The sequence below is a fragment of the Salmo salar genome, chromosome 11 (genome assembly GCF_965601325.2).
Source record: "Salmo salar chromosome 11, fSalSal1, whole genome shotgun sequence".
Classification (NCBI taxonomy): Eukaryota; Metazoa; Chordata; class Actinopteri; order Salmoniformes; family Salmonidae; genus Salmo; species Salmo salar.
The window spans coordinates 57,858,768-57,885,978 of record NC_138301.1 but is presented as its reverse complement, the minus strand read 5'-3'; the positions used below and the strand labels follow the sequence as shown (position 1 = coordinate 57,885,978).

At 43.1% G+C, this 27,211-nt stretch overlaps 1 protein-coding gene across 1 annotated transcript; it reads right to left on the bottom strand.

Annotated features, from left to right (window-relative positions):
- Window positions 1-17,430: 17,430 nt before the first annotated feature.
- On the bottom strand, window positions 17,431-19,726 carry LOC106588013 (high choriolytic enzyme 1). Its single transcript, XM_014176676.2, has 2 exons — window positions 18,716-19,726; window positions 17,431-18,214 (listed from the first exon to the last, which is right to left on the bottom strand). Exons 1-2 carry the CDS (start codon window positions 18,943-18,945, stop codon window positions 17,638-17,640), a joined length of 807 nt encoding a protein of 268 aa, XP_014032151.1. The 5' UTR covers window positions 18,946-19,726; the 3' UTR covers window positions 17,431-17,637.
- Between the last annotated feature and the right edge of the window lie 7,485 nt (window positions 19,727-27,211).

Here is a 27,211-nt window from a genome sequence, read left to right as displayed (position 1 = left end):
CTGTTCTCTACAGGGTGACGGACTGTTCTCTACAGGGTGACTGGGACTGTTCTCTACAGGGTGACTGGAACTGTTCTCTACAGGGTGACTGAGACTGTTCTCTACAGGGTGACTAGGACTGTTCTCTACAGGGTGACTGAGACTGTTCTCTACAGGGTGACTGAGACTGTTCTCTACAGGGTGACTGGGACTGTTCTCTACAGGGTGACTGGGACTGTTCTCTACAGGGTGACTGGGACTGTTCTCTACAGGGTGACTGGGACTGTTCTCTATAGGGTGACTGGGACTGTTCTCTACAGGCTGACTGGGACTGTTCTCTACAGGGTGACTGAGCCTGTTCTCTACAGAGTGACTGGGACTGTTCTCTACAGGGTGACTGAGACTGTTCTCTACTGGGTGACTGGGACTGTTCTCTACAGGGTGACTGGGACTGTTCTCTACAGGCTGACTGAGACTGTTCTCTACAGGGTGACTGAGACTGTTCTCTTCAGCGCTGACTGTGGACAACACCATCTGTACACCCTCCTTTACACGAAGACAGGCGCGCACCAACACATTGCACTAGTTCCAGCCTTCGGTAAATTAGCTTGACACGCTTTTACAGCTCGTTATTATTTGACTAGTTACGTTAGATATTCGTCGTTAGTAGCTAGACCTAGTTTTACATTTATCAATAGGATAGTTATGGAGATTTATATGGAGTCCTCACCGGACCCTGCTTCCAGTGACGCGGGAAACAGCGTCTCTAAACCGGCTACTCCAGTCATGGACACGCCGGCGAACCTGGAGACCCTCCAAACGGACGACCACCACCAAACCCCTGTTAGAGGACAGAGTCGTTCCGGCTCCAACAAAGGTAAATAACCAATATTTAGATTTAATACCGTGAGAATTATTTTTCACAAAATGCTGTGAAATCTGTTGAAATTTAAGGAGAGGGTGGAAGGGCAACTTCAAAGTGCTTTTCTCTTGACTTGAAGGGGACTGAGAGCTCGGTTTCGCTATAGAAGGTTCTTCTTTCCCTGGTCCATTCTTTTAGCAGAAATGTTTATTATATTCGATAACAATTAGACAACATTTAACAAAAAGGTCTATATGACTGACAGATTTCCCAGATCACTTGTTATAGCCACGATTTATATACTCAGTTGTTGCTTTTTTTTTTTTTATAAAAAGATTTGTTTTCCTAGCTAGCTGCCCTGACATTTTGCTTTGGATATCCTTTGCAAACAGTGACATTCATTCCGTCGGTGATACAATGTAACTTCAAAAATACTGTCATAAAGTTGGAACCATATTCCACATTACAGCTGGACTGGCAGTCACACTTTCAAAGTCCACACTCAGTCGCCTACTGTGGCGTTATTCATGGTCCTTTGCAGTGTCATTAAGTGGATTATTCTTATCCGTGGGTTGTATTTTTTCCCCCTCATTGTGAGTATTTGTATTGTATTTAAATATGACATAATATAGAGATTGTTTTTACAGTACAGACAGTACAGCCGCACCTCCTTCCTGTTACGCAGCGAATTCAAGTTCACTTCCAGTGGACCCAATCTGTGTTTAATGTTGATATAATGTTGGGCTTATTTATGTACTGGAGGCTATATGTCAACCCTTCATATGTCATGTCAACATCTTTCTGTTTCTATTGCCTGGCCGTTGAGTTACTGCGGTGAGCTGGTTCAGAGAAGATAGCTGGCTGTTATGTAACAACCTTGAAACAGCGACTGAAAATCACAGAGAGATATATCTATTCCCGTTTGCTTTGTCAATGTAAACATGTGTTTCCCATGTCGATATATCCCTTTGAATTGAGGGAGAGAGGTCTCCCAGTGCTGTCTGTCTGCTGTAAATGTCTATGGACCAGTTTATTATTATCCTCTATGGTGGCTCTTACTGCATGACGTTTTGTCTCTTAAGAATTGTGCTAAATAATATATGAATTGCTAACCAGCATATAGCTACAAGGAAATATCCGAGATATCTGAGAGATTGTAAAGTTTGTGTGTGGCCATGTAAAAGCACCAGCATGGTTAGCTGTATTATGTAACAAGGGGACAGACAGGCAGTTTCACATGTATTCAGGCAGGTTGCCAGAACTCAGACAGAGACTGTAGAAAAGGTTTTTGAGTTGGCAGCCCTGGAAGAAGAAGAAGCAGAATCTCACCTAACCTGCTAACCCACATTTCCACTGTTTAACCTACATTCTGAGAAGATTCTAGATAAGCATCTTGATTGAGGGACACTTTTTTTCTTGTTTTTTTTCTTCTGTATACTTTCTACTTTCTTCTGTATCAAATCAGAAACCTACATTGTTCATGGTGTACTGTAGATAAGATCATGGTTAATGTGTGAAGTTAGTTATATTTCTACCAACTTCTACCAACTTTGTTATGGGAAGTGTTCCCTCTATATTATATTTTATACAAGTGGAATTAGATGTTCCAACACAAAACAGAACACTGACTAAATTAAAGCTCAGTCTGAGTTTTTTTTTCTTTTTTTATTCCACTTGGAAATCTGTTGTTTAGCTTCTAGATTTTCCCTGTCGTCACGGAGAGGCCAAGCTGGGTTAATAAATGAACTTGAAGCGTAAGCAAACACTACTATCTAGACCTGTGCCTGTACTGTACAAGCAGGTGCAACCAAAATAATGCAGTCGGCACTACATTCTCAACAGAGTAGTACTGTATTGGACATAATGCAGCCTGTACTACATTCTCAACAGAGTAGTACTGTATTGGATAGCATGCAGCCTGTACTACATTCTCAACAGAGTAGTACTGTATTGGATAGCATGCAGCCTGTACTACATTCTCAACAGAGTAGTACTGTATTGGATAGCGTGCAGCCTGTACTACATTCTCAACAGAGTAGTACTGTATTGGATAGCGTGCAGCCTGTACTACATTCTCAACAGAGTAGTACTGTATTGGATAGCGTGCAGTCTGTACTACATTCTCAACAGAGTAGTACTGTATTGGATAGCATGCAGCCTGTACTACATTCTCAACAGAGTAGTACTGTATTGGATAGCATGCAGCCTGTACTACATTCTCAACAGAGTAGTACTGTATTGGACAGCGTGCAGCCTGTACTACATTCTCAACAGAGTAGTACTGTATTGGACAGCGTGCAGCCTGTACTACATTCTCAACAGAGTAGTACTGTATTGGATAGCATGCAGCCTCTACTACATTCTCAACAGAGTAGTACTGTATTGGATAGCATGCAACCTGTACTACATTCTCAACAGAGTAGTACTGTATTGGACAGCAGTATTTCGACAGTATCTACTACAGTTTTCTATATTTGAGTTTCCTTTTATTCCTGAAATATCTCCTGTTTGTCCTGGCTCATATTTGGCCTGGTCCCAGATCTGTTTGTTCCCACTGCTATGTCTGTCAGAAGGTGGGTGTAGCTGGGGCATGAAGTCAGGCTCAGGAGAGCAGAATGAGTGAGCAACATACTTTACTCAAAATAAAGGCACAAGGTAAACAAATACACTTGACCGACAATTAACGGTAATCAATTACGCACGGGTGAAAACAGCACCCGTCGGAAAAACCCAGCCATAACATACCGAATGATCACAGAAACAATCACGCACAAAAACATGGGGGAAACAGAGGGTTAAATACATGAACATGTAATTGGATAATGAAAACCAGGTGTGTAGAAAACAAAGACAAAACAAATGGAAAATGAAAGGTGGATCGGCGATGGTTAGAAGACCGGCGACGTCGACCTCCCGAACGCCGCCACGAACAAGGAGAAGGACCGACTTCGGCGGAAGTCGTGACAACGGTTGCTTTCATGTTTGGCAAGACAGCACAAACAGAGATCTGTGACCGGGCATTATAAAGTGAATCCTCGGTCAGATAGCTCTATAATGGGAGTTAATGAGAGAGCTGGGGTGTATTCATTAGGAACCAAAACAGAACCATACCTGAATTTATTCAATAGAAACATAACATTACACTGCTAAACTTTTTCCAGTTTGGAGTAAATATTTTCTGTGCAAAAGTTTTTGAACTAATGATTACACTCCTGGAGTGGCCTATGTTTACACAACACTGACATATACTGTAGTAAGTGAAACCACAGCGGTTCCAGGGATGAGAACTAGTGAGTACTGGAGTGACATATGTTTACACAACACTGACACAAGATGGATGAGGCTGTGGGATTGGTAACTAATGGGCCGGAACAGGGTTGGGTTAAAGCTGTAGTTAACCCAATCTAGGTAGTGCAGAAGAGTAAAACCTTCTCCTAGTCAGGCTGGTAGTAAAGCCCTCTCCTAGTCAGGCTGGTGTATAGCCCTCTCCTAGTCAGGCTGGTGTAAAACCCTCTCCTAGTCAGGCTGGTGTAAAACCCTCTCCTAGTCAGGCTGGTGTATAGCCCTCTCCTAGTCAGGCTGGTGTAAAACCCTCTCCTAGTCAGGCTGGTGTAAAACCCTCTCCTAGTCATGCTGGTGTAAAACCCTCTCCTAGTCAGGCTAGTGTATAGCCCTCTCCTAATCAGGCTGGTGTATAACCCTCCCCTAGTCAGGCTGGTGTAAAACCCTCTCCTAGTCAGGCTGGTGTATAGCCCTCTCCTAGTCAGGCTGGTGTATAGCCCTCTCCTAGTCAGGCTGGTGTAAAACCCTCTCCTAGTCAGGCTGGTGTATAGCCCTCTCCTAGTCAGGCTGGTGTATAGCCCTCTCCTAGTCAGGCTGGTATATAGCCCTCTCCTAGTCAGGCTGGTAGTAACACTGGTGCAGTGGTAGGTGTAAAGCCCTCTCCTAGTCAGGCTGGTGTAAAACTCTCTCCTTGTCAGGCTGGTGTAAAACCCTCTCCTAGTCAGGCTGGTGTATAGCCCTCTCCTAGTCAGGCTGGTAGTAACACTGGTGCAGTGGTAGGTGTAAAACCCTCTCCTAGTCAGGCTGATAGTAACACTGGGGCAGTGGTAGGTGTAAAGCCCTCTCCTAGTCAGGCTGGTGTAAAACCCTCTCCTAGTCAGGCTGGTGTAAAACCCTCTCCTAGTCAGGCTGGTGTAAAACCCTCTCCTAGTCAGGCTGGTGTATAGCCCTCTCCTAGTCAGGCTGGTGTATAGCCCTCTCCTAGTCAGGCTGGTGGAAAACCCTCTCCTATTCAGGCTGGTAGTAACACTGGTGCAGTGGTAGGTGTAAAGCCCTCTCCTAGTCAGGCTGGTGTATAGCCCTCTCCTAGTCAGGCTGGTGTATAGCCCTCTCCTAGTCAGGCTGGTGTAAAACCCTCTCCTAGTCAGGCTGGTGTAAAACCCTCTCCTAGTCAGGCTGGTGTAAAACCCTCTCCTAGTCAGGCTGGTGTATAGCCCTCTCATAGTCAGGGGGTGTAAAACCCTCTCCTAGTCAGGCTGGTGTAAAACCCTCTCATAGTCATGCTGGTGTAAAACCCTCTCCTAGTCAGGCTAGTGTATAGCCCTCTCCTAGTCAGGCTGGTGTATAGCCCTCTCCTAGTCAGGCTGGTGTAAAACCCTCTCCTAGTCAGGCTGGTGTATAGCCCTCTCCTAGTCAGGCTGGTGTATAGCCCTCTCCTAGTCAGGCTGGTGTAAAACCCTCTCCTAGTCAGGCTGGTGTATAGCCCTCTCCTAGTCAGGCTGGTGTAAAACCCTCTCCTAATCAGGCTGGTGTATAGCCCTCTCCTAGTCAGGCTGTTGTATAGCCCTCTCCTAGTCAGGTTGGTGTATAGCCCTCTCCTAGTCAGGCTGGTAGTAACACTGGTGCAGTGGTAGGTGTAAAGCCCTCTCCTAGTCAGGCTGGTGTAAAACTCTCTCCTAGTCAGGCTGGTGTAAAACCCTCTCCTAGTCAGGCTGGTGTATAGCCCTCTCCTAGTCAGGCTGGTAGTAACACTGGTGCAGTCGTAGGTGTAAAACCCTCTCCTAGTCAGGCTGATAGTAACACTGGGGCAGTGGTAGGTGTAAAGCCCTCTCCTAGTCAGGCTGGTGTAAAACCCTCTCCTAGTCAGGCTGGTGTAAAACCCTCTCCTAGTCAGGCTGGTGTAAAACCCTCTCCTAGTCAGGCTGGTGTATAGCCCTCTCCTAGTCAGGCTGGTGTATAGCCCTCTCCTAGTCAGGCTGGTGTATAGCCCTCTCCTAGTCAGGCTGGTGTATAGCCCTCTCCTAGTCAGGCTGGTGTATAGCCCTCTCCTAGTCAGGCTGGTAGTAACACTGGTGCAGTGGTAGGTGTAAAACCCTCTCCTAGTCAGGCTGGTGGTAACACTGGCACACTGCAGGCAGAGGTCAGTCTGAAGCACTGTACTGGTCAGGCTGATGGACTGTAGTCTCTCTGGCCAGACTCATGGAGCATTGTGTCGAGACACTAGCTGGACTGTGGTGTCGTTTTTGTGGAACACTGTAACTAAAGAAGACAGCTGAGTTGCCTGGAGAAAGAAAGCTGTGTCTCTGTCCTGTCTGGAGAAAGAAAGCCGTGTCTCTGTCCTGTCTGGAGAATGAAAGCTGTGTCTCTGTCCTGCCTGCAGAAAGAAAGTTGTATCTCTGTCCTGCCTGGAGAAAGAAAGCTGTGTCTCTGTCCTGTCTGGAGAAAGAAAGCTGTGTCTCTGTCCTGTCTGGAGATAGAAAGCTGTGTCTCTGTCCTGTCTGGAGATAGAAAGCTGTGTCTATGTCCTGTCTGGAGATAGAAAGCTGGTGTCTCTGTCCTGTCTGGAGAAAGAAAGCTGGTGTCTCTGTCCTGTCTGGAGAATGAAAGCTGCGTATATCTGTCCTGTCTGGAGAATGAAAGCTGTGTCTCTGTCCTGTCTGGAGAATGAAAGCTGTGTCTCTGTCCTGCCTGGAGATAGAAAGCTGTGTCTCTGTCCTGTCTGGAGAAAGAAAGCTGTGTCTCTGTCCTGTCTGGAGAAAGAAAGTTGTGTCTCTGTCCTGTCTGGAGATAGAAAGCTGTGTCTCTGTCCTGCCTGGAGACAGAAAGCTGTGTCTCTGTCTTTCTGGCCTGCCTGAGTAGACCTGTCTTGATTGAGTGCACATAGCCTAGTTTTTCATTTAGAAAATGATTAAATATAGCTAGAGACCTTCATTCAGTAAAAGTTTAGATGCAGTTTTTGCCACATAGTGACAGTAAAAGTTGTTTGCTGTACTTGGTGTGCTTGGTACATGGTGACCTTGTTTATACTTTAAACTGGGTGATGATGTTCCGTACCTCCTACAGTAGTCCCAACCCAGTGAAGTGTATGTCCCTCTCACCAACTGAGAACTGGTTTAGTGTTCTGGGTCACAATTATTTTGGGCTGCAGTGAACCCCTCAGTGGCTCAGTGGGCTGGCTGGCTTGGAAGGCCCAAACCTCACTGGTGACGGAGGCTGGTTTCATGGTTTGATATGAATTCTGTTGTAGAGTTGCATGGTATACGGAACCTTCGGTAGTTTTTCCATACTATAACATGAAAAACAGTTCCATACTTCTATCAGATATGTCTCATGTCATCTACGGATTTTAAGAGAGGATCAAGTCTGTTTTATCAGCGCAGCCCATGTCCCCTTTAAGGCGAGCACACCGTGCCTGCTCCAATCATACTGTCTCTAGTCTGTCCTGAGGAACCACTGGGAGTCTGGACTGAGTTGTTATCTCCCCTCTCATACTGTCTCTAGTCTGTCCTGAGGAACCACTGGGAGTCTGGACTGTATCATGTTATCTCCCCTCTCATACTGACTCTAGTCTGTCCTGAGGAACCACTGGGAGTCTGGACTGAGTTGTTATCTCCCCTCTCATACAGTCTCTAGTCTGTCCTGAGGAACCACTGGGAGTCTGGACTGTATCATGTTATCTCCCCTCTCATACTGTCTCTAGTCTGTCCTGAGGAACCACTGGGAGTCTGGACTGTATCATGTTATCTCCCCTCTCATACTGTCTCTAGTCTGTCCTGAGGAACCACTGGGAGTCTGGACTGTATCATGTTATCTCCCCTCTCATACTGTCTCTAGTCTGTCCTGAGGAACCACTGGGAGTCTGGACTGTATCGTGTTAACTCCTCTCTCATACTACACAGAAGGTACAACACTCACTGCTGTAGGGTATATGCAGGTATATGCCGTGTACCCACTTTTTTTGGTGGGCGTTGCATATAGTCAATTTTAAATCCCCACAATGCATATCAAAGTAGTATAGTGGAGGTAAACACTGTATCAATTAATACGGCTGATGGAACAAATCATAAATTTTTATCTTAAAATGCTGCAAAACTATTATTTCTTCACATTTTAAGCGCAGCAATGTGCACACGGCTGTAGGCCTACGAGCAAATGTTCCAAAAATGCATTTTGTGGGAAAACACGGTTTCATGGACAGAAATGGAAATATCTGTAGGAATATAGAATGAGGGGAGATCTAAAGATGCAACAACTATCATGGGATGTTAATATGACTGGGATTATCAACAACTATCATGGGATGATAATATGACTGGGATCCTAATATGACTGGGATAATCAACAACTATCATGGGATGCTAATATGACTGGGATAATCAACAACTATCATGGGATGCTAATATGACTGGGATTATCAACAACTATCATGGGTTGCTAATATGACTGGGATAATCAACAACTATCATGGGATGCTAATATGACTGGGATTATCAACAGCTGTCATGGGATGCTAATATGACTGGGATTATCAACAACTATCATGGGTTGTTAATATGACTGGGATTATCAACAACTATCATGGGATGCTAATATGACTGGGATTATCAACAACTATCATGGGATGCTAATATGACTGGGATTATCAACAACTATCATGGGTTGCTAATATGACTGGGATAATGCCTTTAGCTGCTAGACAATGAAAGAAAGTTGATATGAATACCAATAGAACAGGAGAACGCATAATGAGGAAGTATTTTTTTCTAAAATAATTGCCTCCATGTTCTTTCTATGGTGTGATTTTGGCTATAGGCTACTTTGAAGCAAGGTAAGACATGCCTCATAATATAAAACTAAAATGTCCAGGTTTTAAAACCATTTAAGGAACAATAAAAATATAGAGATGGTAATGATAGTGTGTCTTCTGGTTGATGGAAATACTTTCCCAAAAACCTTCTCAGTTAAAGGTTAACTAGATACAAAGAAGCCTATACCTACCTGGCAGAATGATATCATGATTATTTGCATCAATCCGGTAGCCATTTTGTTTTACAAACTCCATCTCATGTGCGCTACAGAAACCCCACTAACCAAACAACAGTGTTAGGTGGCTGTACTACAGAATCACTGCTAACCAAACATCAGTGCTAGGTGGCTGTACTACAGAAACACTGCTAACTAAACAACAGTGCTAGGTGGCTGTACTACAGAAACACTGCTAACCAAACAACAGTGCTAGGTGGCTGTACTACAGAAACACTGCTAACCAAACAACAGTGCTAGGTGGCTGTACTACAGAAACACTGCTAACCAAACAACAGTGCTAGGTGGCTGTACTACAGAAACACTGCCAACCAAACAACAGTGCTAGGTGTCTGCACACTTGAATTAAAGCGTAACTACACTTTTAAAAAATCATCATTTCTTAGATTTTTTCCAGACCTCAAAAGTGGTCTCCTGATGTGGTTTAACCATTGTTATGAACTTAGAACATTCCAATTATGTTGTTTTTCTATTAAAAAAGTGTGACTTTGAGAGCAAATTCCTGATAGAAATGGGGCAAATCAGAAACCTGTGAATTTCTGACTCAATTGACAGTCTCAGTTATCTATTTCAGTAGTAGGTCTACTGCACAGAACAGCTTGGGTTGGTCATTCAGAGTTTACTTCACTGTTTTCTTATCAAATGTTTCACACCGGGCGACTTTTCCTTCGCGGGCCAAGCCGTTTGGGAAATGTTCGGCAAAATTTAAGTATACCCACTTTTCCAGGCACTACTATATCAAATCAAATGTATTTATAAAGCCCTTCTTACATCAGCAGATGTCACAAAGTGCAGTACAGAAGCCCAGCCTAAAACCCCAGACAGCAAGCAATGCAGGTGTAGAAGAACGTGTTCAGTGATGGACAATGCAGGTGTAGAAGAATGTGTTCAGTGATGGACAATGCAGGTGTAGAAGAACGTGTTCAGTGATGGACAATGCAGGTGTAGAAGAACGTGTTCAGTGATGGACAATGCAGGTGTAGAAGAATGTGTTCAGTGATGGACAATGCAGGTGTAGAAGCCCGTGTTCAGTGATGGACAATGCAGGTGTAGAAGCCCGTGTTCAGTGATGGACAATGCAGGTGTAGAAGAACGTGTTCAGTGATGTATAATGCAGGTGTAGAAGAACGTGTTCAGTGATGTACAATGCAGATGTAGAAGAACGTGTTCAGTGATGTACAATGCAGGTGTAGAAGCACGTGTTCAGTGATGTACAATGCAGATGTAGAAGCAATGTGTTCAGTGATGTATAATGCAGGTGTAGAAGAACGTGTTCAGTGATGTATAATGCAGGTGTAGAAGCACGTGTTCAGTGATGTACAATGCAGGTGTAGAAGCAATGTGTTCAGTGATGTACAATGCAGGTGTAGAAGCACGTGTTCAGTGATGGACAATGCAGGTGTAGAAGCCCGTGTTCAGTGATGGACAATGCAGGTGTAGAAGCACGTGTTCAGTGATGTACAATGCAGGTGTAGAAGCACGTGTTCAGTGATGGACAATGCAGGTGTAGAAGAACTTGTTCAGTGATGGACAATGCAGCTGTACATCACTGAACACAGTTGATTAATACAAAACATGAAGTACAGAGCCTTCAGAAAGTATTCACACCCCTTGACTTTTTCCACATATTGTTGTCTAACAGCCTGAATTAAAAATGTTATATTTTTTTTATGTCACCGGCCTACACACAACACCCCCATAATATCAGTGGAAATTATGTTTTTCAATTATTTATTTTTTTACAAATGTATTAAAAATGAAAAGCTGAAATGTCTTGAGTCAATTAGTATTCAACCCATTTGTTATGACAAGCCTAAATAAGTTCATGAGTGAAAATGTGCTTAACAAGTCATATAATACATTGCATGGATTCACTGTGTTTTTAACAGGGTTTTACCTCATCTATGTACCCCACACGTACAATTATCTTTAAGGTCCCTCAGTCAAGCAGTGAATTTCAAACACAGATTCAACCAAAAAGACCAGGGAGGTTTTCCAAATAAATCAAATAAAATGTTATTGTTTGAATACACATATTTAGCAGATGCTATTGTTTGAATACACATATTTAGCAGATGTTATTGTTTGAATACACATATTTAGCAGATGCTATTGTTTGAATACACATATTTAGCAGATGTTATTGTTTGAATACACATATTTAGCAGATGTTATTGTTTGAATACACATATTTAGCAGATGTTATTGTTTGCATACACATATTTAGCAGATGCTATTGTTTGAATACACATATTTAGCAGATGCTATTGTTTGAATACACATATTTAGAAAATGCTATTGTTTGAATACACATTACATTACATTACATTTAAGTCATTTAGCAGACGCTCTTATCCAGAGCGACTTATAAATTGGTGCATTCACCTTATGATATCCAGTGGAACAACCACTTTACAATAGTGCATCTAAATCTTTTAAAGGGGGGGGGTTAGAAGGATTACTTTATCCTATCCTAGGTATTCCTTAAAGAGGTGGGGTTTCAGGTGTCTCCGGAAGGTGGTGATTGACTCCGCTGTCCTGGCGTCGTGAGGGAGCTTGTTCCACCATTGGGGTGCCAGAGCAGCGAACAGTTTTGACTGGGCTGAGCGGGAACTGTGCTTCCTCAGAGGTAGGGGGGCCAGAAGGCCAGAGGTGGATGAACGCAGTGCCCTTGTTTGGGTGTAGGGCCTGATCAGAGCCTGAAGGTATGGAGGTGCCGTTCCCTTCACAGCTCCGTAGGCAATCACCATGGTCTTGTAGCGGATGCGAGCTTCAACTGGAAGCCAGTGGAGAGAGCGGAGGAGCGGGGTGACGTGAGAGAACTTGGGAAGGTTGAACACCAGACGGGCTGCGGCGTTCTGGATGAGTTGTAGGGGTTTAATGGCACAGGCAGGGAGCCCAGCAAACAGCGAGTTGCAGTAATCCAGACGGGAGATGACAAGTGCCTGGATTAGGACCTGCGCTGCTTCCTGTGTGAGGCAGGGTCGTACTCTGCGAATGTTGTAGAGCATGAACCTACAGGATCGGGTCACCGCCTTGATGTTAGTGGAGAACGACAGGGTGTTGTCCAGGATCACGCCAAGGTTCTTAGCACTCTGGGAGGAGGACACAAGGGAGTTGTCAACCGTGATGGCGAGATCATGGAACGGGCAGTCCTTCCCCGGGAGGAAGAGCAGCTCCGTCTTGCTGAGGTTCAGCTTGAGCTGGTGATCCGTCATCCACACTGATATGTCTGACAGACATGCAGAGATGCGATTCGCCGCCTGGTTATCAGAAGGGGGAAAGGAGAAGATTAATTGTGTGTCGTCTGCATAGCAATGATAGGAGAGACCATGTGAGGATATGACAGAGCCAAGTGACTTGGTGTATAGCGAGAATAGGAGAGGGCCTAGAACAGAGCCCTGGGGGACACCAGTGGTGAGAGCGCATGGTGCGGAGACAGATTCTCGCCACGCCACCTGGTAGGAGCGACCTGTCAGGTAGGACGCAATCCAAGCGTGGGCCGCGCCGGAGATGCCCAACTCGGAGAGGGTGGAGAGGAGGATCTGATGGTTCACAGTATCAAAGGCAGCAGATAGGTCTAGAAGGATGAGAGCAGAGGAGAGAGAGTTAGCTTTAGCAGTGCGGAGAGCCTCCGTGACACAGAGAAGAGCAGTCTCAGTTGAATGCCCAGTCTTGAAACCTGACTGATTAGGATCAAGAAGGTCATTCTGAGAGAGATAGCAAGAGAGCTGGCCAAGGACGGCACGTTCAAGAGTTTTGGAGAGAAAAGAAAGAAGGGATACTGGTCTGTAGTTGTTGACATCGGAGGGATCGAGTGTAGGTTTTTTCAGAAGGGGTGCAACTCTCGCTCTCTTGAAGACGGAAGGGACGTAGTCAGCGGTCAAGGATGAGTTGATGAGCGAGGTGAGGAAGGGGAGAAGGTCTCCGGAAATGGTCTGGAGAAGAGAGGGGGGATAGGGTCAAGTGGGCAGGTTGTTTGGCGGCCGGCCGTCACAAGACGCGAGATTTCATCTGGAGAGAGAGGGGAGAAAGAGGTCAAAGCACAGGGTAGGGCAGTGTGAGCAGGACCAGCGGTGTCGTTTGACTTAGCAAATGAGGATCGGATATCGTCAACCTTCTTTTCAAAATGGTTGACGAAGTCATCCGCAGAGAAGGAGGAGGGGGGGGGGAGGGGGAGGAGGATTCAGGAGGGAGGAGAAGGTAGCAAAGAGCTTCCTAGGGTTAGAGGCAGATGCTTGGAATTTAGAGTGGTAGAAAGTGGCTTTAGCAGCAGAGACAGAAGAGGAGAATGTAGAGAGGAGGGAGTGAAAGGATGCCAGGTCCGCAGGGAGGCGAGTTTTCCTCCATTTCCGCTCGGCTGCCCGGAGCCCTGTTCTGTGAGCTCGCAGTGAGTCGTCGAGCCACGGAGCAGGAGGGGAGGACCGAGCCGGCCTGGAGGATAGGGGACAGAGAAAATCAAAGGATGCAGAAAGGGAGGAGAGGAGTGTTGAGGAGGCAGAATCAGGAGATAGGTTGGAGAAGGTTTGAGCAGAGGGAAGAGATGATAGGATGGAAGAGGAGAGAGTAGCGGGAGAGAGAGAGCGAAGGTTGGGACGGCGCAATACCATCCGAGTAGGGGCAGAGTGAGAAGTGTTGGATGAGAGCAAGAGGGAAAAGGATACAAGGTAGTGGTCGGAGATTTGGAGGGGAGTTGCAATGAGATTAGTGGAAGAACAGCATCTAGTAAAGATGAGGTCAAGCGTATTGCCTGCCTTGTGAGTAGGGGGGGAAGGTGAGAGGGTGAGGTCAAAAGAGGAGAGGAGTGGAAAGAAGGAGGCAGAGAGGAATGAGTCAAAGGTAGACGTGGGGAGGTTAAAGTCACCCAGAACTGTGAGAGGTGAGCCATCCTCAGGAAAGGAACTTATCAAATACACATATTTAGCAGATGCTATTGTTTGAATACACATATTTAGCAGATGCTATTGTTTGAATACACATATTTAGCAGATGCTATTGTTTGAATACACATATTTAGCAGATGCTATTGTTTGAATACACATATTTAGCAGATGATATTGTTTGAAAACACATATTTAGCAGATGTTATTGTTTGAATACACATATTGAGCAGTTGCTATTGTTTGAATACACATATTTAGCAGATGCTATTGTTTGAATACACATATTTAGCAGATGCTATTGTTTGAATACACACATTTAGCAGATCCTATTGTTTGAATACACATATTTAACAGATGTTATTGTTTGAATACATATATTAGCAGATGTTATTGTTTGAATACACATATTTAGCAGATGTTATTGTTTGAATACACATATTTAGCAGATGCTATTGTTTGAATACACATATTTAGCAGATGCTATTGTTTGAATACACATATTTAGCAGATGCTATTGTTTGAATACACATATTTAGCAGATGCTATTGTTTGAATACACATATTTAGCAGATGCTATTGCGGGTATAGCGAAATGCTTGTAATGCTTTGCAAAGAAGGACACGTTGTCCTACCAAGCATAGAGGCAGTAACTGCCACATAGCGTGGAACTGAGAAATCTGGCTTTTATTTACCTTGGTTTCACAGTAACCTTATGCAGTTACTGCTAACATGACCCCCGTTTTCTCCAAAACATAATACCATAGAGGCAGTATACTTGTCCACATGATTAAGCATGTAGTTAATGTAGCAAAAATGATATTAACTCATTTTTGACCAAATGAGCAGTTACTGCCTTTTTTGTGTGGGAGGGCATTGGTAGATGGATACAAAACAAAAACAAACAGACATTGAATATCCCTTGCGAGCATGGTGCAGTTATTAATTACATACACTTTATTAATTACAATTTAGATGGTGTATCAATACACCCAGTCACAATGAAGATACAGTCGTCCTTCCTAACTCAGTTGCCGGAGAGGAAGGAAACTGCTCAGGGATTTCACCATGACGCTAATGGTGACTTTAAAACAGTTACAGAATTTGAATGGCTGTGATTGTAGTTACTCCACAATGCTAACCTAATTGATAGATTGAAAAGAAGGAAGCCTGTACAGAATTACAAAATATTCAAAAACGTGCTTCTTGTTTGCAACAAGGCACTAAAGTACTACTGCAAAAAATGTGGCAAAGCAATTCACTTCTGTCCTCTATACAAAGTGTTATGTTTGGGGCAAATCCAATACAACACATTACTGAGTACCACTCTCCATATTTTCAAGCATAGTGGTGGCTGCATCATGTTATGGGTATGCTTGTCATCTTTAAGGACTGGGGAGTTTTTCAGGATAAAAAAAGAAACGGAATGGAGCTAAGCAGAGGCAAAATCCTAGAGGAAAACCTGGTTCAGTCTGCTTTCCACCAGACACTGGGAGATGAATTTACCTTTCAGCAAGACAATAACTTAAAACACAAGGCCAAATATACACTGGAGTTGAATACAGTGAATGTTCCATAGTGGCTGAGTTACAGTTTTGACTTAAATATGCTTGATAATCTATGGCAAGACTTAACAATTGTTGTCAAGCAATGATCAACAACCAGTTTGACAGAGCTTGAAGAAATTTGAAAAGATTAATGTGTAAGTCTCGAGTGGCGAAATTCCACTCGAGGAACCAAACCGTACCCCCATCACATGACTGTACCCTTGGGGATTAAGACAGTACTGCTATATACTGCCCCTGTCACATGACTGTACCCTTGGGGATTAAGACAGTACTGCTATATACAGCCCCTGTCACATGACTGTACCCTTGGGGATTAAGACAGTACTGCTATATACTGCCCCTGTCACATGACTGTACCCTTGGGGATTAAGACAGTACTGCTATATACTGTCTTATGTTCATTTACCTTTAGACCTATGTTCTTATACAGTTAGTGTTTGTCCCCCCTACTTCTCTACCCCCTGTGAATACCCTACTACTCTATTACCCCCTGTGAATACCCTACTACCCAATTACCCCCTGTGAATACCCTACTACTCTATTACCCCCTGTGAGTACCCTACTACTCTACCCCCTGTGAATACCCTACTACTCTACCCCCTGTGAATACCCTACTACTCTAATACCCCCTGTGAATACCCTACTACTCTACCCCCTGTGAATACCCTACTACTCTACCCCCTGTGAATACCCTACTACTCTACCCCTTGTGAATACCCTACTACCCTATTACCCCCTGTGAATACCCTACTACTCTATTACCCCGTGTGGATACCCTACTACCCTATTACCCCGTGTGAATACCCTACTACTCTACCCTCTGTGAATACCCTACTACTCTACCCCCTGTGAATACCCTACTACTCTATTACCCACTGTGAATACCCTACTACTCTACCCCCTGTGAATACCTTACTACTCTACCCCTTGTGAATACCCTACTACCCTATTACCCCCTGTGAATACCCTACTACTCTATTACCCAGTGTGAATACCCTACTACTCTATTACCCCCTGTGAATACCCTACTACTCTATTACCCCCTGTGAATACCCTACTACTCTATTACCCCCTGTGAATATCCTACTACTCTATTACCCCCTGTGAATACCCTACTACTCTACCTCCTGGGAATACTCGACTTACTACTCTACCCCCTGTGAATACTCTACTTACTACTCTACCCCCTGTGAATACCCCACTACACTATTACCCCATATGAATACCCTATTACCCCCTGTGAATACCCTACTACACTATTACCCCATATGAATACTGTATATTTCATTACTTCTGCCTATATAAACAAAACAAATAGAGGATACAGTTATGTCCTCCACTCCTGGTTGTATTCACCAGGCAGGTCTCTGTGTTGCCAGATGGACTCCAGCCTTCTGAGCTGCGTCCAACCAGGAGTTGACACTTAAAGTCCTGTTTCTGTCTCCTTTTCACCTAATTTTAACACCTGATTTACTTAACAAGATCCACATCTCAATAGGTGCATTGTCATTTTTATTTTCTCATGTCAGCCTCACTGATTCTTTTCTTCCTAAAATAATTATTTGTTTTTTTTTCTTCTTCCCAGCCCTCTATTCTTGTAATTCTATTTGTGAGTATTCCTAGTGTCTTGTTGTGTTTAGGTGAGAGAAATTATGTCATTGTAGTTCTGACAGAAGTGATGTAACTCTAGTGCTGACTGAAGGAAGAATGTCTTGGATCAGGACAGACATGGAGGGCTTGTGCCAAGTCTGTTAACTCTCTCTCTCTCTTTCTCTCTCTCACACACACACACACACACTAGAATTACACAATGGCATCTGTTTTCAATCTTGTTTATTTTAGATAATTAACTAAGTCATATGATTAAAATAATTTGAGAACTACACAACTACAGCAATGATCTTTTTTAAAGTTACAACTAAACAATTATTTTAAATCAATAAGATAACATTATTTATGTCATACTAGACTTCCTTCATCTGGTCTTTTCCAGAATTTTCTCCTGTGACTTGACGTCTTCCTCTCAGCAGCTGTAGAGTCTGTTGATCCTCAGGATGTCAGTGGTGGACAACCCCTGTCTCTGGCCGATGGACACGTTGGGGTTGGGGATGGGGGTGATGGTGTCCATCCCGTTGATAGAGAAGGCTGTTTTTCCATAGTGCATGACAGAGCTGTAGTCATAGGGAGTGTTCAGGTTGTTGGTGTTTGATCTATCAAAGTTGTAGGCGTTGTTAGAGTCGATGTTACGCCAGTTGATCGTGACATACTGGTCACGGTCACTCCTGGTTTGTTCGTGCTGGAAGCCCAGAGCATGGAGAGTCTCGTGCTGAATGACGCCGAAGTAAACGCAGCCGTCCATTTGGAGAGAGACCTTCTGTTGGCCTCCCACTCTCCCAAGAGAGGACCAGCACCCGTCTCTGGGCTCATAGCTGATGAAGTCAACCTGATTCTGCCGAGGCACGAAGCGAATGCAGGTCTTGGAAGGGAAGGCCCGGAGGGCGTTCTCAATGCTCTGCTTGTCTGAGGAACTGAAGCTACTGCTCACTGTGTAGGGCACTTCAACCAATCCGTTGGAGCCTTTGTTCCAGAAACACCCTGCACTGTAAAATAACGTTCAGCTGGTTAGTCAATTATATCTGAAAATACAATTATTTTGACATAAAAAATATACTTGTTATCTTTACTTCAATATTATTGGTCCTTTACTCTACTTCACTTGTTTAACTAACCTGAAATTAAAATATGTATATATATATCAACATAAGATGCGTGTAAAAACAACTACAAGGGAAACTGTTTAATTTCCCCTCAATTTACTAATTCTAAGTTCCAGCAACAACTTGCCACGTGTCTCTGTTTTTAGAGGATTGTGGGTAATTCCACATTCTTTGACTTTATACTACTTCTTCACAATGTTGTATACATGTTTTGAAGGAAGAAAAGTATATTTTTGTATTAGTTTTAGTCAACTTTCTGAAACGCTAAAAGTGAAGTATATTATACATAAAAACATGTCATGTTGGAAATACATAAAAAGCTGTTGCAAATTGTTTTAAAAGTAGAACTGGCACAATATAGTTTTTAGTGTGTGTTGGTTGTACCTAAAACAAATCATGGCGTTTCTGGTTGTCGGTGCCACCATGTCTCCCTCCAACAGAAACTGACTGGAGCCGTTATTAGTGGTCAGAATTCTCTCAGTGATGTCTACAGCCTCAGGGTTGTCTGTTAGAATCTCTGGTCCACTTCCATCCTCCATGAGAGGGTTGGCCTGAGAGAGGTCCAGCAGCAGCAGCAGTAGCAGCAGCAGGGTGAGAGAGGGGCTTTGCTCCATCTTCAGTGTGTGGAGAGGAGAGACTCTGGATGGCTCCTTGGATCTGACAGTGGAGATACTCTGGATGGCTTCTTGGTCCTGGAGATGCTTTGGAGAGGCTTGATGTGTGATTCTGTCTGGTCAGTCCTGGGCTTTTTATACAGTCCTCTACAGGTGTGTCTGCTGGAGGATTATGGGTTGGGGTCCATGTTGTTAGTCCTAAATCAACCTCTGAAGGGAGGGCTCCACCGCCACACCTACAGTTTCAACATGGTTTTAATCCGTACGGGTCCGTTTACACCTGGCCGTGCCTACTCAACAAACACGTCACACACTAATGTAATCACAGTTGACTCTACTACAATGATGTGCTGAGGAACGTGTCAGATTGTCACTGCAGTGGGTCCCTTTAGACATGAAGTAGTCAGCGTCCTGAATGACACCCTATTCCCTGTATTGTATTGTACTAAAGTAGTGTACTATGTAGGGAATAGCGTGCCATTTGGGATTTTAGGAAACAGTAGATGGTTTTGTGATTATTAAAGATGTGACGGATACACTACTAGGTACTGGTTTACATCATTGGTGTGTTTGTTAGTTTATTGTGTAACAGTTTGGAATACACAGAATGCTGATACATACTTAGAGCAGGCCACTGGTCAAATATTGTCACGTTGCCATTTCCTGTTTGGCAAATACTATAGAATAGGTAAACAAGTTGTAAACAAGTTGTTCAGACAAAACTCATCATTTTAATATTTGTCTGGTAATATTAATCAAATGTATTGGAAGAATTATGTTTGGTTGTAGATTGTGATAGTTGTGTCTATATAGCTTAGTCCAGGATTAGTGAAAAACTGCAAAATAACAAACACCTCCAAAGTCATCATTGGCCTCGTGGTGAAATCCCTGAGCGGTTTCCTTCCTCTCTGGCAAATGAGTTAGTAAGGACATCTGTATCTTTGTACTGACTGGGTGTATTGATACACCATCCAAAGTGTAATTAATAACTTCACCATGCTCGAAGGGATATTCAATGTCTGCTTTTTTATTTTTACCTGTCTACCAATAGATCAAATCAAATTTTATTGGTCACCAACAGGCGTTTAGCAGATATTATTGGGTGTAGAGAAATGCTTGTGCTTCTACCTCCGACAGTGCATTAATATCTAACAAGATATCTAACAATTACACAACATATACACACATCTAGTAAAGGAATGGAATCAAGAATATATAAATATATGGACAAGCAATGTCAGATTGGTATAAAATAAGATACTGTAGATGTCACGCTCTGACCTAGGAGAGCTGTGTTTAGCTAGGCCAGGGTGTGATAGGTGGGTGGGCATTCTATGTTTTGTTTTCTATGATTTGGCCGGGTATGGTTTCCAATCAGAGGCAGGTGTCTATCGGTGTCTCTGATTAGGAACCATACTTAGGCAGCCTGTTTTTCCTTTGTTCTTTGTGGGTAGTTGTTTTCCGTTTAGTTGTAGTACCTGACAGAACTGTCGGCTGTCATTTTTGTTTGTTTGTAAAGTGTTCGTTTCTTCATTAAACTCAAGATGAACATATTCCACGCTGCACCTTGGTCTACTCATTTCGACGCCTGTGACAGTAGAATAGTATAGGATACAGTATATACATATGAGATGGGTAATGCAAGACATGTAGACACTATTAAAGTGACTAGTGTTCCATTTATTAAAGTGGCCAGTGATTTCAAGTCTATGTATATAGGCAGTAGCCTCTCTGTTCTAGTGATGGCTATTTAACAGTCTGATGGCCTTGAGATAGAAGCTGTTTTTCAGTCTCTCGTTCCCAGCTTTGATGCACCTGTACTAACCTTGCCTTCTGGATGATAGCGGGGTGAACAGGCAGTGGCTCGGGTGGTTGTTGTCCTTGATTTATCTTTTTGGCCTTCCTGTGACATCAGTTGCTGTAGGTGTCCTGGAGGGCAGATCATTTGCCCCCGGTGATGCTTTAGGCAGACCGCACCACCCTCTGGAGAGCCCTGCGGGTGCAGGCGGTGCAGTTGCTGTACCAGGCAGTGATGCATCTGTAAAGGGTTGTAGGTGACAAGTCAAATTTCTTCAGCCTTCTGAGGTTGAAGAGGTGCTGTTACGCCTTCCTCACCACACTGTCTGTGTGAGTGGACCATTTCAGTTTGTCAGTGGTGTGTACGCCGAGGAACTTGAAGCTTTCCACCTTCTCCACTGCGATCCCGTCGATGTAGATAGGGAGGTGCTCTCTCTGCTGTTTCCTGAAGTCCACCATAATCTCCTTTTGTTTTGTTGACGTTGAATGAGAGGTTATTTTCCTGGCACCACACTCCCAGAGCCCCCTCCTCCTCCCTGTAGGTCGTCTCGTCATTGTTGATAATGAAGCCTACTTCTGTTGTGTCATCTGCAAACGTGATGATTGAGTTGGAGGTCATGGGTGAACAGGGAGTACAGGAGGGGACTGAGCACGCAGCCTTGTGGGGCCCCAGTGTTGACGATCAGCAAAGTGAAGGTGTTGTTTCCTACCTTCACCACCTGGGGACGGCCCGTCAGGAAGTTCAGGACCCAGTTGCACAGGGCGGGTTTCAGTCCCAGGGCCTCAAGCTTAATGATGAGCTTGGAGGTTACTATGGTGTTGAATGCTGAGCTATAGTCAATGACCAGCATTCTTACATATGTATTCCTCTTGTCTAGATTAGAGGTCGACCGATTATGATTTTTCAACGCCGATACCGATTATTGGGGGCCCAAAAAGGCCGATACCGATTAATCGGCCGATCTTTAACAAATTTTCATTTGTCATAATGACAATTACAACAATACTGAATGAACATTTATTTTAACTTAATATAATACATCAATAAAATCAATTTAGCCTCAAATAAATAATGAAACATGTTCAATTTGGTTTAAATAATGCAAAAACAAAAAGTGTTGGCAAAGAAAGTAAAAGTGCAATATGTGCCTTGTAAGAAAGCTAACGTTTAAGTTCCTTGCTCAGAACATGAGAACATATGAAAGCTGGTGGTTCCTTTTAACATGAGTCTTCAATATTCCCAGGTAAGAAGTTTTAGGTTGTAGTTATTATAGGAATTATAGGACTATTTCTCTCTATACAAATAGTATTTAATATACCTTTGACTATTGGATGTTCTTATAGGCACTTTAGTGTAACAGTATAACAGTGTAACAGTATAGCTTCCGTCCCTCTCCTCGCTCCTACCTGGGCTCGAACCAGGAACACATCGACAACAGCCACCCTCGAAGCAGCGTTACCCATGCAGAGCAAGGGGAACAACTACTCAAAGTCTCAGAGCGAGGGACGTTTGAAACGCTATTAGCGCGCACCCCGCTAACTAGCTAGCCATTTCACATCGGTTACACCAGCCTAATCTTGGGAGTTGATAGGCTTGAAGTCATAAACAGCGCAATGCTTGAAGCACAGCGAAGAGCTGCTGGCAAAACGCACGAAAGTGCTGTCTGAATGAATGCTTACGAGCCTGCTGGTGCCTACCACCGCTCAGTCAGACTGCTCTATCAAATCATAGACTTAATTATAATATAATAAACACCCAGAAATACGAGCCTTAGGTCATTAATATGGTCGAATCCGGAAACTATCATCTCGAAAACAAAACGTTTTTCCTTTCCGTGAAATACGGAACCGTTCCGTATTTTATCTAACGGTGGCATCCCTAAGTCTAAATATTCCTGTTACATTGCACAACCTTCAATGTTATGTCATAATTACGTAAAATTCTGGCAAATTAGTTCGCCAGAAGCCAAGTGGCCCAAACTGTTGCATATACCCTGACTCTGCGTGCAATGAACGGAAGAGAAGTGACACAATTTCACCTGGTTAATATTGCCTGCTAACCTGGATTTCTTTTAGCTAAATATGCAGGTTTAAAAATATATACTTCTGTGTATTGATTTTAAGAAAGGCATTGATGTTTATGGTTAGGTACAGTCGTGCAACGATTGTGCTTTTTCGCAAATGCGCTTTTGTTAACCTGTTAGGGCTAGGGGGCAGCAATTGCACGTCTGGATAAAAAAAATGTACCCGATTTAATCTGGTTACTAATCCTACCCAGTAACTAGAATATGCATATACTTATTATATATGGATAGAAAACACTCTAAAGTTTCTAAAACTGTTTGAATGGTGTCTGTGAGTATAACAGAACTCATTTGGCAGGCAAAACCCTGAGACATTTTCTGACAGGAAGTGGATACCTGATGTGTTGTATTGACTTTAAACCTATCCCATTGAAAAACACAGGGGCTGAGGAATATTTTGGCACTTCCTATTGCTTCCACTAGATGTCACCAGCCTTTACAAAGTGTTTTGAGTCTTCTGGAGGGAGATCTGACCGAACAAGAGCCATGGAACGATGATGTCCCATTAGACACCTGGCGCGCGAGTTCATGTTGGGTACCCTCGTTCCAATACGTTATAAAAGAGTATGCATTCGTCCACCTTGAATATTATTCATGTTCTGGTTAAAAAAGGCCCTAATGATTTATGCTATACAACGTTTGACATGTTTGAACGAACGTAAATATATTTTTTCCCCTCGTTCATGACGAGAAGTCCGGCTGGCTTAGATCATGTGCTAACAAGACGGAGATTTTTGGACATAAATGATGAGCTTTTTTGAACAAAACTACATTCGTTATGGACCTGTGATACCTGGAAGTGACATCTGATGAAGAGAATCAAAGGTAATGGATTATTTACATAGTATTTTCGATTTTAGATCTCCCCAACATGACGTCTAGTCTGTATCGCAACGCGTATTTTTCTGGGCGCAGTGCTCAGATTATTGCAAAGTGTGATTTCCCAGTAAGGTTATTTTTAAATCTGGCAAGTTGATTGCGTTCAAGAGATGTAAATCTATAATTCTTTAAATGACAATCTAATATTTTACCAATGTTTTCTAATTTTAATTATTTTATTTGTGACGCTGACTTGACTGCCGGTTATTGGAGGGAAACGATTTCCTCAACATCAATGCCATAGTAAAACGCTGTTTTTGGATATAAATATGAACTTGATAGAACTAAAAATGCATGCATTGTCTAACATAATGTCCTAGGAGTGTCATCTGATGGAGATTGTAAAAGGTTAGTGCATCATTTTAGCTGGTTTTATGGTTTTGGTGACCCTGTCTTTGACTTGACAAAACATTACACACAACTCTTGTAAATGTACTGTCCTAACATACTCTAAATTTATGCTTTCACCGTAAAACCTTTTTGAAATCGTAAAACGTGGTTAGATTAAGGAGATGTTTATCTTTCAAATGGTGTAAAATAGTTGTATTTTTGAAAAATTTGAATTTTGACATTTATTTGGATTCAAATTTGCTGCTCTTGAAATGCACCTGCTGTTGATGGAGTGCACCACGGGTGGCACGCTAGCGTCCCACCTAGCCCATAGAGGTTAAATTATCCCCCGTTTGGCGAGTCGGCTGTCTTTGTTAGGAAGAAATAGTCTTCACAGTTCTTCACGTTGGAGCAACGTGTACCTAAGCGATTATATGCAACGCAGGACAGGCTAGATAAACTAGTAATATCAACAACCATGTGTAGTTAACTAGTGATTATGATTGATTGATTGTTTTTTATAAGATAAGTTTAATGCTAGTGTCATGACGTTGGCCTGTGGGTAAGGTTTATGACCCCCCCCCCATAAATACCTTTCTCCCTTCCCCTCTCTGACCCTACTGAAGGACTTGAATAGCCTGTGTTAAATATAGAGAGTCTGGGAACATCAAACAAATGGGGAAAAGGAACCATATTTTGGTAATAAAACCAGTTGGAAATATGCTTGGGAACGTAATGAGTATGTATGTCAGTTCGGTTGTCATCTGAGACATTATGACTGATGACAGGATGACATAAACTGTACCTGAGAAAGTATACACCCTCTAGTTATCAGAGTAACATGGAATTGTTATGCAATTGAAATGTTTGATATTGAAATTGTTTGTTAGGAGATTAAATGTAATTTTAGCTTCCAAATGAGAGATTTGGGTTTTCATAAGGAAAGTGCCCTGCTTGATCAGTGGCCCACCCCTGTGAAGAGGAGGGGTTATAAACGATGAAACACATCCTTCCCCCGCTCCACTATATAAGCCTTTGACGAAAAGATAACCGTGTTTTTCCAGTACGTGAGGTCTGCAGCCTCTACGTTAGAAGGACACACGTCAAGTACAGAACTAAGCCAACCTCGGCGTGAGCTTTGGTGGCGAATGGTATGAACTTTGAGCTTATTCACTACAGAAGTGATACTTCCTAGCCGTTGAGTTAGCAGCGGCCGCTGTAGACGGGGGCTAGGAAAGGACGGACGACGGATCCAGTCTAACAGACGGACGAAGATACCACCACGTATCCAATTTACCACCAGAGACATTCTTCCGAGGACAGGAAGATCTGTTGGCCAACCCGGCCAGAATCTACGACCAATATACCGAAGCGCAGCTCAGAGTAAATATTTATTGCATTTTCCTTTTCCAAATGGGCGGTAATTTAGTAATGCATAAGATAATGTATTTACGATAGCATAGCTGCTGTTTCTTCGTTCCTAAGTCTTCCCGCTCTTTCATTCAAGCCCAACCCCCTTCCTTTGTGTAACCAGCTTTCATACAGGTTCCGTCCACCAGGATGTTTTCTTTATGACATCATTTGTTTTCTGTGTATATGTAATTCTGTGTGATTAGTTTAGGTATTTAGTAAATAAATAATTAAACCCAATTTGGTATTGCTGATTCAACTTGTTAGCCAGGGTTCGTGAAGATAGCCAAGAATTTACAACTTTCATTATGAGACTGAAAATAAGATAAGGGTTAATATTGACTGCTACCGATGTAAAGTATTACTAAGTATTTTAAGAGTTTATTCGGAAGATAACGGCTCTATAAACTTTCTTCCGTGGTGCCCCGACTTTCTAGTTAATTACATTTACATGATTAGCTTAATCAGGTAATATTAATTAGAGAAAGAATTTTATAGGTTAGCATGTCATATCACTTAATCCGGCATAGCCAAAGACACGATACTAGCTAGCAACTTACTTTGGCTTCTTACTGCATTCGCGTAACAGGCAGGCTCCTCGTGGAGTGCAATGTAAAGCAGGTGGTTAGAGCGTTGGACTAGTTAACCGTAAGGTTGCAAGATTGAATCCCCGAGCTGACAAGGTAAAAATCTGTCGTTTTGCCCCTAAACAAGGCAGTTAACCCACCGTTCCTAGGCCATCATTGAAAATAAGAGCGTGTTCTTAACTGACTTGCCTAGTGAAGTAAAGGTGTAAAAAAAAGAAATCGGACAAATCGGCCTGAAAAAATACCGATTTCCGATTGTTATGAAAACCTGAAATCGGTCATAATTAATCGGCCATTCCGATTAATCGGTCGACCTCTAGTCTAGATGGGACAGGGCAGTGTGCAGTGTGATGGCGATTGCATCGTTTGTGGATCTATTGGGGCGATAAGCAAATTGAAGGGGGTCTAGGGTGACAGATAAGGTAGAGGTGATTCGATCCTTGACTCGTCTTCCAAAGCACTTCATGATGACATGAGTGAGCAATAGTCATTTAGTTCAGTTACCTTTGGTACAGGAACAATGGTGGCCATCTTGAAGCATGTGGGGACAGCAGACTGGGATGGGAAGAGATTGAATATGTCCGTAAACACACCAGCCAGCTGGTCGGCGCATGCTCTGATGACGCGGCTAGGGATGCCGTCTGGGCCGGCAGCCTTGCGAGGGTTAACAGGTGCAGCAAGCTCATTGATGGCTACAGCAACTGTTTGTCAGCAGTTATCTTGGCCAAAGGCTTCACAACCAAGTAGTAGTTCCTCATTTTGTCCAGGCCATTTGTTTTTATTTTCTAAATTAAGTTATTTCAAAAAACAAAATTTTGTTCTGCATTGTTGAAAATCTAATAACAATATGTGAAGACCAAAATTTGTTTTCAATTTCAACTTATTTGAGAAGAAATATATTTTTTTTTAAAGAAAAGTGCAACTGTAGTTCTTAACAAATCCAGTTTCTTCTATTCCACAGGTGATATAATGATGTGTTTTGAATGACGCTATGAATGATTATTTTCCAGGAAGTAAACACAGGCCCACTATTAGGAAAGCTGTGAATCTTTTGCATCGGCAGGACAGAACGGAAGCATCTCCTAAACTCAAGGGCGGGAGGGTGTGTGTGTCTCTTTGCTAACAACAGCTGGTGCACAATCTGTAATATTAAGGAAGTCTGGAGGTTCTGCTCACCTG